The following is a 16,675-nucleotide window of genomic DNA, read 5'->3' as shown; positions in this document are numbered from 1 at the left end:
GTAAGATTTTAAATAGAGGCATGGACAATGATGCTCTTCCATGTTACCTTCCTCACTATGAAATAGGGTGCTTCCAAATCTCCCTTCCTATTCTCAGGACACCCTGCAATAAGTTGAAGATGTTCCACCTGAAGAAAGGAGAAATTCACTCCAGATCTAACAGTTGTCCCAGGCACTAAATCTTTCATAAAGAATCATTTTAATTGCCCTATCTCATGTTCCTAAGCAATCCCATCCAATCACAAGCTCACTTCTCTTTTGCTAAAGCTATGTTTGAAAAATTAAATTTGAAGCTGTTAGCACTGATAGGAATTTATTCTTCACCTACACTGAAGTCTGTAGGAGAGAGGGTAGGAAAACTACCTGAAATTAATGAAAATCTCCCTCTCAAATGCATCTGTTCTGATTTTCAGTGGAAGAAAAAAGTTGTATTACTGTAATTGTTCTGCATGTTCCCTTTTTTTGATCTTGCCAACTCCCTAAGAGTATTTTGCATTCCTTTTTTTTTTTTTTTTTTGACAAACTTGAATTAGGAAAAAACAAACAAGCAAACAAACAAACAAAAAACAACAACCAAAAAAAGACCCCATATTCCGTTGGAGTTTTACATGGCTATTTTATCTACCTCATCCTCAAAAGATTTAACTTACAAACAAAATATATTAAAGATAGTATCAATGCACAGTATCAACAACTACTTTTAAAGACATTTTATGCTATCCATCCACTTTGTTTTAGCAAACATTCCTAAAGTTATACCAAAACACTGGTATCAAATTGCAATGCTACAGTAAACAGCATGGCACAAACCTCACTGCTGAAGTCCTTCAGATCAACAGGCAAAGCATTCCTGACAATATGTGAGAGAATCAACATTCATAATATCAAGGACCTAGACGCTCTATTCCATTAAGTATTTAGGTCCCCTGACTCCAAAACTGAAGAGTAAAAACAAGAGAGAAAATAGAAAGATAGACAGAACTAAACAAACAAAGCAACCTTACCTTTCACAAGCTCGGACAGTCCATGCAGCAATTATCCATAATGAGATACTAAAAACCAGCAGTACAGTTCCTGGACATATTGTCATGAGAGTCTTCATAACAAAACGGGTATTGAAGTTTATCTTATTTAATGCTCCAATGCTTCTAGATGAGGCATCAGTGAAAAGTTTGCTGTGCAAAAGCATAACTCTGGCAATAAGATATAGTCTTAAGAACATTGGTATAGACAAAATAATATCCACATCAGCTGTTGTTGTCGATGGAGCGTAAGAAAAGGCGAGCCGGGCTGTCCATGTAAATGTATAGTTCCCAGGTATGGGATGTATAGCACACACCAGTATTTCCAAGCAGATAAAGAAAATACGCTCATAAGTCATGGCTATTCTCCAGTCATCTGCTCCATTGTCCACCATGAACAACTGAAATAATAAAATATAAAGTTAACTTTAGTATGTCATTAAGAAAAACTTGTTATAATGCTATTTTAAAAAACCATAGTTTTCAGAGCTGTCAATGACCACTAAAAATAAAAATAAATATGCCATTTCAGAAAACGACATTACTACATCATGATGAAGGGAAACATAATATTGGTTAAGACAAAAAGAATTTTACATGCACTATTTTAAAAACTATACATGAAACTCAATTTTCACATATTATTTACTAAGAATTCTTCATATTTTCTTTAATTGTCATTTTTGATAAAACAAAACTCTGGATCAATTAAGCTCTGTCCCTTCAAAATCAATTGCTTACTCTATGTTAATAAAATTGAGAAAAATGTAAGAAAGTGTGAAAGTGCTTGTAGAATGGACATCTAAATTACAAACTGAAAATACTTTCCATGATGCAACATCGAGCCTGCCCTTGCGCACACCCATGCATCAGCTTGTGTAGCATAATGCCAGCTTTTTTTAAGCTTCAGGCACCAATACAGATCAATGTAGGATGCAAAACTACATGAGAAACTGCACAAAGCCTAAAAAAGACATCTCATGGTGAAAAACTGAAAAACAAAGGCCAGTAAACATCCAAGTAGCCCAGGCAGACAGAGGATGTCTACTCTGGCTGTATTCGAAAATTAAATGCACATGTTGGTTCTTTCACAAAGGCCTTCAATTTGCCACGCAGGAACAAAAGTACTGAAACATTTCACACTGTTCAGTAAATGATGTTCCTTATGACTTACTAAATAAATACTTAATCAAATGGTTTTTGTCACTAGTAGAGTGTAGTGGTATGCAAGAAGTTGCAAATACTAAACAAAAAGGAACGTATCCCATAACGACAAAGAAGATACAATTTCAGTGACAGGAGAACAGTTTCTTATCACTTCAACTATAGTTCGAATCTCAACAAGGCCGTTCAGTAAAAAGGCAAGAGGAAATAAAAATATTCTGGCAGGATGTTTAAAATTAGATTATTCAAAACTAATGGGCGAGAAGGAATAGTACAAAAACAATGTGCTTCTTAATATAACAAAAGTATTTTCAACATATACACAGCCAAAAAACCAATTACTTATCTGCACTGCTCTTTGCCCCTTTCCATCTTGCAAGAGTTTAAAAATATAAGCCTGATCTCTCTGTGTATGTGTTTTAGAGATCAAAACCACCCTCTACATTGTCCTTCCAATATATTCAGGGTGTCTTTCAGAAAACTGCTCCAGTCATTTGTCTAGAAGTGATAACCACAAATAAAATTTACTGTAGTTGAGATGATACTAAAAGAAATAAGGAAGTTAACCATGGTAAGAAACAAAACTGATTTCTGCTTTTGTGGACCTGTTTTTCATCTCTATACATTCTTCCCCTCCGACTGTACTGGGTGTCAGTGACAAGGTTTTGGTACTGGAGAGGCTGCAGGGGTAGTCTCTGTGAGAAGAGAACAGGGCTGTCCCACTCCAGGAAACAGCTGAGCTCATCAGTGAAGCTGGTGGTGCTTCTGCAAAAACATATTTAAGAAAGTGCAAAATGCTGCCTAGGCAGTGAGAACTGAGGGAAAAAATGTGTGAGGAAATGCTGAGGTCAGAGAAGAAGGGGGAGGAGGTGGTTTAGGCACCAGTACAGAGATTTCCCTGCAGCCCATGGAGAGGACCATAGTAAAGAAGGTACCTCTCTGAAGCCCATGGAGAGGACCATGCTGGAGCAGATACCTACACTGTAGACCATGAAGTACCCCACACCAGAGCAAGGCGGATATTTCCTGAAGTAACTGACACCTACAGAGAGCCCATGCTGGAGCAGATTCTGCTTCCAAGAGCTAATGCCTGAGGAGGACCCATGCTGGAGCAGGTTTATCCTGAAGAGCTACAGACCAAGGAGATGACCCACACTAGAGCTAGGGAAAAGTGTGAGAAGGAAGGAGCAGCAGAGAGGAACTGTCATGGACAAATTCCTATTCCCCGTATCTGCTGTGCCATTCATGGGGACGAAAATAGAGGAGCTGGGAATAAAGGAGAGATGTTGAGCATGGGAAGAGGGGAACATGGCAAGGTTTTTGTTTCTTGCCATCCTACTCTGCTTTTAACTAGCAATAAATTATTTTTCCCCAGTTAAGCCTGCCAGGGACGGTAATTGGTAAGGGATCTGCCTGTCTTTACATTGACTCATGAATATTTTCATCTTATATTCTCTCCTTGTCTTTTTTAGGAGGAAAAGTGAGAGAGCAGCTGGGTGAGGGTCTGGTAGCTGGCCAAGGTGAAGCCACCATACTTACCTTCCTGCAATGCCATACTATTAAAGACAAAACACAGTGTTGAATTAAGCTAAAGAAACACTCAGTGAATTCAATGTATGTAACATGAGAGCATACACTTTCTTTTACCTTTTGTCTTTCTACAAACTTCACATACTAGATATGTGAATTGATATTGGAAAGCCACATTTTGTATGTGTGTAGGTATGTATTACCAAAGGAGTGCTGGTTTGTGTTTGGCAAATGTACTATTTGGTATGAAGGGTCAAACTTCTAGCATACCGAAAGGCTCAAGTGTATTTGATTCCTATGATTAGCCTGTAACTGCTTTCAGTCCTATCACAGAAGTGCTATATCAGTTTATGAAGAGGCCCACGTATTTAGAATACCCAGAACACAGATGAATAGTAGCCAGCTTGACTGAGAAAGAGATAATATAATATCAAACTATATTAAACCTCTCAAATAATATATATATCAAATAATATCTCTCAAATGCTGTGTGGATTTCCAAAGAAAAGAATAAATAAAAAACAGAGCTAATATTTTAATTCTCAGATATATCTCAAATACACGGCAAACTGGCAGTTTATGAAAATTTAATTTAAAGAGAAGATTTCAAAATCTGCTGAAAAAAGCAGTGGTCTTTTGTCCTCCCTTTTTACCTATCACCTTCACACATTTCAGAAAGAATTCTATATGCAGAAAGGCAATTGAAGAAAAACAATTCAATTTAAAGATGACAATGGAAGAATACCAAGTTAGGAATTAAAAGTTGATCTCAGAATTTTCATAGGAGATCATTTAATCATGGAGTTTTTAAAAAACTCTGAGATGTCATTACGGAATAGATACTTGATAATATATTCACCCGCTAGCAGAGGAAATCCTAACATGCTACAAAGAAAGAAGTTTCTTAGTAGTGCTCACTAGAACAGGTTATGTTTGCAGATACAGAAGATCCCTATCAACTTCCCTTGACCTCAGATGTGCCAGTTTCTTCTAAGGAAAATAATATTTTAAGGTGATACTATCGTCAGCTGTCATATAATGATTAAGGGGCGAAAACGTGGAAGGTACGAAACACCAAAAGCCACCATGGACTACAGACCCAGTACAAACATTTCTATTTCATAAAAACATTAACATTTCAAAATAATATTCATAAGGAAGAATTCCTTACAATACTGTGTCTCTAAAATAAAACTGTGCTGGATCTCAAAGACTCTGGAACAAATATGAACCTCTGAAACAGGCTGTAAGTAATAATTAAACTGGGACATACTAAGATGACAGAGAAATTAGTACAAGTTTTCATGTACATTTTATATCCTTGTAATTACGCAACCCATTAAATGCAAGTTTCACTCTTCATTTGGAAGATGCAGATGTATTTGTGGATTCCTATGTGCTTGGCTAAGTACATTCTCTATTCAGAAACTGAGGAAGGTAAATGAAGAAGAAGAGAAAGAACAGCTGAATAGCACAATTTAAACAGTATGCATACACCCTTCTCGCTGCTTTCAGTCAATCCTGTTATAACTATTCATTAATTTCAAGATGCAACTCCCTGTTTGGATGGAGAATGTTGGTAGCAATAAAAATAGAACGTAACAAAAGAGCGAGCAAACTGTTGCTACAGAACTCAGTCTTTCAACCCACAAAGAAGGCCAAAGTTCAGTCAAGGTCACAGATGTTATGCTTGTTCATAGCTTTCAAATGTCTTATAATTATTCAGCACTGAAATCTAATGCAAGTACTTCATCAGTGTTCTGCAAGGCTCTTCAAATGGAGAACTCTCATATACCTTTATTAAGTCTACACTCCATGAGAAAAACGTAAGAAAAATTGTTTTCACCTGAAATTGTCATGTATTTTCAACATGTTGTATATAAATTTAAGACACTAATGAATCTTTAACTTCAAACAAACTTGGTATTTGTAGTGCCACACAGAAAAAAAAAACAAACATGAAAATAAAAATATCATAGATATTTATATAGGTATGTGTATATTTACATAACATTTTGTTAAATTGATGTAACATCAGATGAGAAAAAGATACACATTCAAAGTAGACAGACTGCACACAATGACAGCTGAGACCAGAGACTTCTCAAAGCTACTTAAAACAAAAGGAGAGTAGTTATTCTCATAAATAGTGTATCAAAACAAATTTATATCAAGATTATCAAAGGATGTTGGTGAACGCAAAGAACAAGGAAACTAACCATTTTCTATAAATGCCTTTACAATCCAGGTAAAAGAGTCAATCTGAAAATTGTATTACTACCTTGCTGTAATACTGCTTGGATATGTTAACATAGGAGTAATCAGGAAGCAATAAACAGTGATAAAATAGCTCCAGCTGTACTGGAAGGGACTTAACAAATCTCTGCAACTGTATAATTTAAAAATCCAAATTTAATATGGTTAAATATCTGAGTCAGTTAAAGCTTACTAAAACTGACACAGCTATGGGTCAAAAGTAGCAAAATATAGTCTCTGGGGCTGTTGATTTGCCAAAATTTTTGACCAGACATTTTCCTACAGTTTCTATTCCCCAATATATCATCTATACAACAAAAAATCCCACAACATTATGGTACTCAGAGAGGACAAAGATACTGCTTTTGCCTTACTACTCCAAACAGTCAAGTTACTGTCCCTCAGCACCCCATCAAGTACAAATTCTTAAAAATCATCTGGAGATAGGAGAGACATCTCAAGCCTTTAACACAGTTCCCCCTAACCAGGGGATGAAAAAGACCTTTTCCATCATAAGAAGACATGTAACCAAATGGTCTATAGGTTACCTAAAGGCCTGTCCTTAACCTTGGAGAGCCTGCTGAAGTTCCTGAGGGCTGCTGTACTCCTCATCCTAATTACAACACAACAGAGACATTGATCATACAAGAAGTCATTAAGACATCAAACACCTTCTGCCTGCAAAGCAGAGAAGGCAACTAATGTTTTTCTCAAAATTACATGAGCACTTGGCGATATCACATTTTCCAGAACGTTTCCCACATCCAGAGTTAAAAACAAACTTTCCAATAGGTCATTAGAAATTGATCCACAAAGTCTTTATAGAAAATAAACAGAATATTTACATTACTATGTAACAAATGTATTTACTGGGTAACCAGAGCAATCCAGAACAGCAGCTTCATAAATTGCCGGAGATGTAATTAAAAAGATACAGTTTCCAACTATAGTTTTTTTCCCCAAGTAACTAAGAACTAAGCAAAGTTATTTGGATGTAGCCAGCCCTAAGGAAACATTCCAGTACTAACCCAACCTAACCTAACCTAACCACAACATTTTCAGAACTCAGCTTCCATCAGCCACCACACAACCTGCTGCTGTTGCTGCTCTGGCTCACTCTCCCTGCTAAGAGAGTGCAGGAGGACATGAGTTATGCCAACTTTATTGTATCGAAAATAGAAAGATGCAATGAAATGCTCAGGTTCCCTATGCAGTTCCACAACTACAAAAAAATTACCCCACTGAACAAATTTTCATGCTAATAAAATAATCCTAAAACAGCACTAAAAAATCTCTTAAAAAACTTCTGGTCTTTCAAGTCTCCTACAACTATTACAATGATCTTGGCAATACAGGAATGGAAACAATGATTTCAAACTTAGAGATTAATTTAGTTTGGCATTGACACAGCAATTTCAAAACTTCATATATGAAGAACAAAGAGCATCTTACCACAAACTAACTATGCTATTTTAGAGAACTAATTTTCAGAATGCATTTTCAAAGAAACTTAATGGTTTGTGTTACTTTATTTCAGAGGTACTCGAAATGGGGAAAAATATAACTGTCATTCTACAACCTTCTTGAAGAACAAAAACTACCTGGGAGAACTATCCACATTCCAATATTTTTATGTTTTAATTTTAAATTATTTTACAATTCTTCAATTAGGTTTTTTTTCCCTTCATTCAGTACTAAAAATAGTCTGTTCTACAGATCACTGCATTACGAAATGCCGTCTCCCAAAACGTCTGCCATCTGTCACTGTTCCCAGTGTGGGAGAGGCCATACCCTATTCAGGATAATCAGCTCCATTACTCCTAGGAAAACTGGAACCAATTAAAAAAAGGCAGCATTTTCTGAAGAAATTTGCAATGTTTTTGCAAGTGAATAGGGGAAACAAAAGTTGAGGGAAGAAACACAAAATCTGATGCTAGATCAAATGAGGTAACTCATTCATCCTGCCAAGGAGTTCACCAGCGACTCTAAACTTAGAAACCTTTTTTAAGGGCTGACTGGTAGCAACACATCATATACACAAGAATCTGTCTTCTCAGCTGCTCCTTTAGTGCTTACTTATGACATAAATACATCAGGAATTTTAGGAACTTTGTGTGTTTGTTTTTAAACTGGATAAATTTTTATTTAACTGACAATGGGTGAATACACATCACCACCACTGGAATTGTATAGTCCCTGTAGTTTCCTTTCTTTCTCAGAAACACAGTTAAAGTGGGAACTTCATTTAGGAATATGTTGAAAATAATACCAAATACAGACATGCAATATCTAAGCATTTAAGTGTTGTCCTAAAACGCTTAAGTAAGGGAAACTAAGAATCGGGCAGCAGCAGAAGCAGAGTGGAGTTAGAGGTACTTTCGTATTTAAAATCCTAAGAAACATAGTCAACACACTAACCCTAAGTGTATAGAGACATTCCTGCAAGAACTGTCTCTGTAATTCACCTTCGTAAGTAAAAATGGGAGGGAGCAGTAATAAAGCAGCTATTTAGTTAGTATCTGTTACCCCTGAAGGCCTATAGTGGGCTTCTGACTAAACCACATAGCAGATAAAGTCTTTAAACTGCTTCAAAGATTAAGTTAAAATATCTTTAAGAAGGGAAATTTTCAGTATCAGCTTAAATAAACACAGGCATGAGTTTCTTTACAGACATTTATATACCTGTATTTCTTTATAGGTAAAATACTGGTTTACTTGATCACTACTAATTACGACTGCAGCTACTTCCTCAGAAGAAAATCAAAACAAACCAAAAAGCAACACAAAACAAAACAACCTCCCCAGAGAAAATCAAATACAAGTATATCCTGTCAAACAAGCTGAGAAAACTGTGTCTGTTCAGCATGAAGAATAGAAGGCTACGTGATGACCTCAAAGCAGCTTTCCAGTATCTGGAGGGGGCATACAAGGATGCCAAAGAGGGACTCTTCACCAGGCACTGCAGCAACAGGACAAGGGGTAATGGGTTCAAACAGGGAGGATACAGGTTGGATACAAAGAAGAAATTATTTACTATGAGGGTGGTGAGACACTGAAACAGGCTGCCCAAGGAAGCTGTGGCTGCCTCTTCCCCGGCAGTGTTCAAGGCCAGGTTGGACAGAGCCTTGGGTGACATGTGCTAGTGTGAGACATGCCCGTCCATGGCAGGTGATTTTGAACTGTATGATCTCTAAGGTCCCTCCCAGTCCTAACCGTTCTATGATTCTATAAAACACCTCCTACCATGCACTATTCTTGTTGCTGTCTCACTACTTACATGAATGCTACAGCTTCATCAAATCTGTCTAGTTTACAGCAGCACTCTCAGGTCCTTAAAGCTCTGTCCTTAAAGCTACTTCTTTTTCTAAGAAGTTTGAGGACTAAATACATGAAACAAGTTTGCAGTTAAGTGCTGCCAATTCAATTATTGTCCGCAATTTAAACATAAAATTTCTGTTCAAAATGTTTTAGAGAGCTTTATATTCACAAACATTATGATCAACAGGACAGCAGCAAAAAGTCTGATGTCTAGCAGTTAACACAGGATGATACCAGCCACAATATACATGCAAAAGTCACAGGTGAAGTGCAAGAATTATTAACTTTGAATAAGCTGATATCTCTGATCACAGGCTGGATATAAAACACTTGTTCACCTTTTGTATTTTCTTTCCAAGTGCCAAATGGCAGGGGAAAAGAATGGTCTGCCAGCTTAACAGCCACACTTAAGATGCTCTCCTGCATCCTGTTTTCATGCTGGGATGTAGACAAATATCTATTGTTATATGTCTGCACATAAAGATGGAGAACCAAACATTTTCCTACCTGACAACCACATATGAAAAGCAGACTGGCCATTCATAATTCATCAATTCTACTTATTTTATGTTTTTTAATACATTTTGCCATTAAACTGTCTTAAAACCATATGGAAGCTGAACTAGGAATACATCAGGCCCAGCACAAGTCTATCCTACAGCACTGATCTAATTATTCTAAACTGTAACAATGCACACATCATGACAGAATGCAAAATATTGGCTTTTGCCATGAAGCCCAAACCTGAATGAGAAGAAAAAGAGGTGGGCTTAGTGTGAAGCCACTTTACCCATGACACCATTAAGATGAAGAGCTGTCACAGGATACCTTTTGTGCTATACTGGAATGTGGATGGACAAGAATTTCTCAAGAATACAAGAATATATCAGTCCATTCCTTATGCAGAGCTCAAGAATAACTCTTGGGCAGTATCCTACAAAAAATGTACAATTAAACGAACCACTACACTCCAGATGTAGTACCTGCACAGCCAAAACTGAATTTTACAGCTATCACAGAGAGACCTTCCATGGGCAAAGGAAAAATGGGTAAAGCACAGTCTTGTTTTAAACCCAGCCAGCAACTAAGTACCACGCAGTCACTTGCTCACATCCCTCCTTTTCCCCCTATCTTGAGTGAGATGGAAAGAATATAAAAGCCATGGGTTGAGGTAAGAACAGTTTAATAACTAAAATAAAGTACTAATACTACTGATAATAATGATAAGGGAAATAACAAGGGGAGAGAATATAAAACTAAAAAGGGTAAAGGAAAAAAAAACAAGACAAACCAGCAGTGATGCACAATACAGTTGCTGACCTCCCACCGACTGATACCCAGCTGGATCTGAGCAGCAAACAGTCCCTTCCGGATAACTCCCCACAGTTCATATACTGTGCATGAAGTGCTGTGGTATGGAATAACCCTTTGGCTAGTTTGGGTCAGGTATCCTGACCATGCTTCCTCTCGGCTTCCCATGCCCTTCCTTACTGGCAGAGCATGAGAGACTGAAAAGTCCTTGATCAGGGTAAGTGCTATCTACTAACACCTAAAACATCCATGTGTTATCAGCATTATTTTCAGACTAGAACCAAAACACTGCACTCTACCAGCTGCTATGAAGAAAATTAATTCTATCTGCTCTGACTGCACCACCCAGTTCTTAGAAGGTAGATGCAGGGACTGTGAGAATGAAGACCTTGGGCCCACTGTGGGAGAGGATCTGGTTCAAGACCATCTTAAAAATCTGAACACGCACAAGTCCGTGGGACCTGATGGAATCCATCCGCGGGTCCTGAAGGAGCTGGCAAATGAAGTTGCTAAGCCACTGGACATCGTATTTGAAAAATCATGGCCGTCAGGTGAAGTTCCCGACGTCTGGAAAAAGGGAAATATAACCCCCATTTTCAAGAAGGGGAAAATGGAAGACCCAGGGAATTACAGACCAGTCAGTCTCACCTCTGTGCCAGGAAAAATCTTGGAGCACATTCTCCTGGACAACATGCTAAGGCACATGAAAAACAACAAGGTGCTTGGTGACAGCCAGCATGGCTTCACTAAGGGGAAATCCTGCCTGACCAATTTGGTGGCCTTCTATGATGGGGCTACAGAATTGATGGATAAGGGTAAAGCAGTTGATGTCATCTACCTGGACTTGTGCAAAGCGTTTGACACTGTCCCACACAACATCCTTCTCTCTAAATTGGAGAGATATCAATTTGATGGATGGACCACTCAGTGGATAAAGAACTGGCTGGATGGCCGCACACAAAGAGTTGTGGTCAATGGCTCGACATCCGGCTGGAGACCGGTAATGAGTGGTGTCCCTCAGGGATCGGTGTTGGGACCGGTCTTGTTTAACATCTTCATCGCTGACATGGACAGTGAGATTGAGTGTGCCCTCAGCAAGTTTGCCGATGACACCAAGCTGTGTGGTTTGGTTGATATGCTGGAGGGAAGGGATGCCATCCAGAGAGACCTTGACATGCTTGTAAGGTGGGCTGATGCCAATCTTACGAAGTTCAACCATGACAAGTGCAAAAAAAGGACACGGAACTGCTGGAACAAGTCCAGAGGAGGGACATGAGGATGATCAGGGGACTGGAGCACCTCCTGTATGAAGACAGGCTGAGGAAGTTGGGGCTGTTCAGCCTGGAGAAGAGAAGGCTGCGTGGGGACCTAATAGCAGCCTTCCAGTATCTGAAGGGGGCCTATAGGGATGCTGGGGAGGGACTCTTCGTCAGGGACTGTAGTGACAGGACAAGGGGTAATGGGTTAAAACTTAAAGAGGGGAAGTTTAAACTGGATATAAGGAGGAAATTCTTCCCTGTTAGGGTGGTGAGGCACTGGAATGGGTTGCCCAGGGAGGTCGTAAGTGCTCCATCCCTGGCAGTGTTCAAGGCCAGGTTGGATGAAGCCTTGGGTGGGATGGTTTAGTGTGGGGTGTCCCTGCCCATGGCAGGGGGTTTGGAACTAGATGATCTTGAGGTCCTTTCCAACCCTAACTATTCTATGATTCTATAAAACCAGGTCAAGAGCATCCTTAGCTTATTCATAATTCAATGTCTGTTTTAAAGTTTCCAAATCTTCTTGAAAAGTTCTTCTAATAATTACAAAGATGCTAAGGATTGAATCCTTAGCATACAAGGATGATGCTCTAAATTGAAAGGCTCTAAAGATCCCACTAATTTAGATACTCACAAATACAGATTCTCCTCTAAAGTCAAAACACACCTCAAATGTGCATGACTGGTGTAAAAATGGTAACTAATGAGAAATTAAGTGAGAATACTTTTGACAAAAACTTCATTAAACCTAGGTGCTATTAGTGTATGCTCAGTACTCATTATTGCTTAGTTGCATTTATTACCTGTTTCAGGTAAAAAATAATTTATTTTTGCTGTCTAGCCACACCTGAACATTCAGTCTTTCTCCCCTTTCCGAGGCTGAAATCAGAGTTCTGTGCATGCAAGTTTTATGGATGCAATGGTATAGACTGAATCAAAGCTACTATGCAATTTTTCATTAAAGAGATGCCTCATTCCCTGACTGCAACAGGTCTTATTCTTAAAAGCACAATGACTGTCCCGAAACAAGAAATGCCCATTAACCATCTGGGATTAATCTTTTTTTTGTTAAGAGACTGAAGATGAAGCATTGCTTCATAATGCATTACTCTCATGCATGACCTCAGAGGTCAGGGGTAAGGCAGGTGTGTCTGCATAAACCTGTAGTGATGCTACAGATGTTGCAGTGGTATGACAATAAATATGGAATAAACAATTGCAATAAGAATAAAATGTTTCATAAAGATTCCCAATAGTATCTGATCAGGACATACTGTGGAGCACTGCACTCATTTTAAATTGCAGTGTTTGGCATACCTACTAAAGCAGGCAGACAACTGTTGAAAATTATAGGCATAACAGGATGACAAGTGTCTTATTTACATGACAAAGGACAGATCTCAGCATAACACTAAGAGATACGCAAACCAGAGCTTCAAATGTAGCTGCAAAGTCTTTCCCAGATTACTTCCATGGCACTTGAACTCTCAGTCTCAGCAGTTCATTTACTAAAAGCATCATTTAAGTGACATAAAAAAAAGGTGAAGATTTGTCCAGGTAATTCCCTTTGACAATAAAAACTGCAATAGAAATGCTTGTTATACATGCATTTCCTTCTTTTGTTACACCTACTCATCAAAGCACTGAACTGATATTTGTTTATGGAAGACACACAGCTACACAGCAACAGTATTTATTGCAGACTACAGGCAAAAAAGCTCAGGAAGCTCTCCACCCACAGGTGACAACAAAATCTATGGATATGAAACCATATATATTTATTTCTCAATTATTTTTTATTTCAAATATGCTCTTTTACAAGCAAAAACTCTTCTTTTTTGCCTCTGATACCTTCTTCTGAATACTGAAGTTAGGTCCCTTCCTACAGATACATCCTTACCAACAGAAGTGGTTTTGCAAGACAAACTGTATTTAAGAATTACACATGTACAGCCTTGTAACTCTCTACATATGACCCTCATGGCTCCTACAGTCTTCACTAGCTTTGTGATAACTCTTCAACTAGAACTCAATAAACAATTCTGCTGGTCTGTTCGACAACCACAGAACCCAGATCTCCCCTACTCATCAGGATAGCTCTACAGTATTAATATGCAAAAAGTTCAGAAGGCGCCACTTTGACAGAGCATGTTTTTCTTTTAATAAATACTTTATGTTTCTTTATATAAAAAATATATATAAAAATTAAAAAAATAATTACCTATAAAAAAATTTTCTGTATGAAAAAAACCCAAACAACCAAAAAACAAACAACATCGATCATATTACTCTTAAAAAGAACAAGAGTCGCAATTTTAAAATATAAAGGTATTTAAGGTCTCCCCTTTGTTTTTACTTTCTGTGGAATTCACGGCGGTATTTCCATCTGCCTTAAAAAGGTCTACTATTTCCTCAAACGGAACTTAATTCTGAAAGGTCCATCAGTCCCCACCAAAATGAATGAGATATGGAAAAACCTTAGAACATGCACACATCCCTCTTCAGAAATCATGCCTCTTCACTCCTTTATGGAGTATCTAACATTCACATCCTTTTGTTTTTAAAACGCCAATTTTAAAATGGTCAATTTAAAATGTCAATATAAAACTATGTTAATTAAGGACAGTTTTCACACAGATGAAAGAGCAAAATTGTAGGGACTGTTCAAGAGGGAATAGAAGAATGAATAAATACTTTACGGATGTATGATTCCCAGCAACTGTATTAAAACAGTATTATACACAGTATTTATGTATGATATTAACAGAACATTTTTGGTTGCAAAGGTCTGGGTTCAGATACACCATTTTCAAGTATAAAAGGTTCAGTTTTATTACTCCCTTTACACAAGAATTCTTTCTAAGCTGTAAAACACGTTCTCATGATAATCTCTTCTGATCTTCTGACAGCTGTAAGAGGAAATTACTTAATGTAGCTTTCATTAAAATAATGGAACAAAGTTCCATTACTTTACATAATAGAAGTTACACAACTTCATTAAAAATACACTGTGATAGACAGGTATTTCACATATCACATTTTTGAATGGGAGGTTTTCCATTCAATGTAACATATTTTATATTACTGGGAAAAAAAAAAGAGGGACATGAAAAAAAGTTATATAAAATTATTTTTGTGTGTGTGTATGTTGTCCTGATATGTAACTTTTCTCTTTTCCACAGAACAGAGCAGTGGAAACTTCCTCACAAAACTACTTGTTTTTCTGCATACTTCACAGTTTATTTTCAGTTAATAGAAGAAATTTTGTGCAACGACCAATATATCCATCTTGCCCGAAAGCTAATTACAAGATCAGTTACAGCCTGTTCTCTTAGGCATAATTTACATCTTAAGAGGAGCTTCACAGGCTCAGAGAAGTAACTTATTCACTAGTAAGGGGATTTACAACAACTTTCACCATCAAAATCATGGGTGAAAATGGCTGACTGAAATCACATAGAAGCTTCTGCACCATTTTTAAATTCTTCCAAGTCCTAAGCAGCAGTCATTCCTGTTCTGATCTCTGCTCAAAATAGACAGAAACACAAGAGCCTTAAGCTACACTTGGCACATACTCACTTAAACTCAGGCAAACTACAACTGCAGTACCTGGCAGAATTTTATGAAGTCCCCAGAGCTGAAGGATCTAACATACAATACTTTCACATTAAGATGTGAATGTGGAATGCCTCTAAGATCATACACCACAGTACCCCTGTTGATTTCAGCTAAGCTGCACAATTAAAACAAATCCAGCATCTGACCTCTGATTACAAATGTTCTCCTCCAACACGGACAACAACATACCTTCCCACACTTCATTATGCACTACTATATCTTGATAAACTTCTAACAGCCTCATTAAAAAAAATGGCTATAACAATGGTGTATATGAATACATAGTCCTAGGAATGGCCAGGCCAAGCACTCAGTGTTCTGAGCATCAGGTTCAACCTCCTCCTACATTCTAATGGAGCCTCTTGGAAATAGAGGCATCTTTTACATGGAACTTCAGTGCAAAAGGCCTCAGATCCTTTTGGATGCTGACCAACATTAAAGGATTTTCTAGCCTCCCTTCTGTACCATATGCATTACAGTTCTGCTTTTCAGAGACATTGGGCACCTCTAACTCTTCCTACATCCACAGGTTCTGCAGACGCAATCTTTCAAAAACTTATTGAATGGGACTAAACCTAAGTAACCAAAAATACTCTAAAGTGGTATTAATTTGACATATATTGTATCCTTGAATTCCGACCTGATTTCCTGCTGTTCAGTTTTTGAATTTTTGAGTCTGTACATTGTTATTGTGCCCTGAATCAAAACTGCTATACAGTGAGTTGTTGTTACCTGATCCAAGGCCTATTAAAATAAACAGGAATCACTAAATCTCAACAGGCTTCAGATCAGAATAAAATAACCATTCAAAGTTTATTAAATGATTTTCACCTATTATTCAGCATACTTGTTCTCTGTGCTCTTAATCTAACTCATTTGTTTCTGCAGCAGTTTTACAGTCTGTGTGTGCAATCCCTGGTATTTCAAGCCAAGTTAAGACTCAGCAACAAGACTGCCAAGTTAAGACTGCCAACAAGACAGCTAAGAAGATGTTAATGCTAATGAGATGCACATGTACCACACCAGTGAAAGCAAAACAAATAGTCTGGCCTGCAGGATACCCATTACTTCATAAGTCAAGAATTTGTAAGGTGGTTTAACTTCCTATTTACAAATGAGTGCATGATTTTTACTGCAGAACTTTCCACTGATGCCAATAAGATAATGAAATTCACATAAATGGTATTTACTGCTACCATC

General features: G+C 37.7%; 1 protein-coding gene across 1 annotated transcript in view; it reads right to left on the bottom strand.

Moving 5' to 3' along the window:
- The window catches only part of KCNN2 (potassium calcium-activated channel subfamily N member 2), a 58,890-nt gene that overhangs the window by 34,967 nt on the left and 7,248 nt on the right, over window positions 1-16,675 (bottom strand). Inside the window, exon 4 of the mRNA XM_065663147.1 lies at window positions 1,005-1,423. Within this exon, the coding sequence (XP_065519219.1) occupies window positions 1,005-1,423 (419 nt within the window). The remainder of the gene's footprint in view (window positions 1-1,004; window positions 1,424-16,675) is intronic.

The sequence above is a fragment of the Lathamus discolor genome, chromosome Z, assembly GCF_037157495.1.
Source record: "Lathamus discolor isolate bLatDis1 chromosome Z, bLatDis1.hap1, whole genome shotgun sequence".
NCBI lineage: Eukaryota > Metazoa > Chordata > Aves > Psittaciformes > Psittacidae > Lathamus > Lathamus discolor.
Note: the sequence above shows the minus strand (reverse complement) of the source record. Positions and strands in the feature narration are given on the sequence as shown.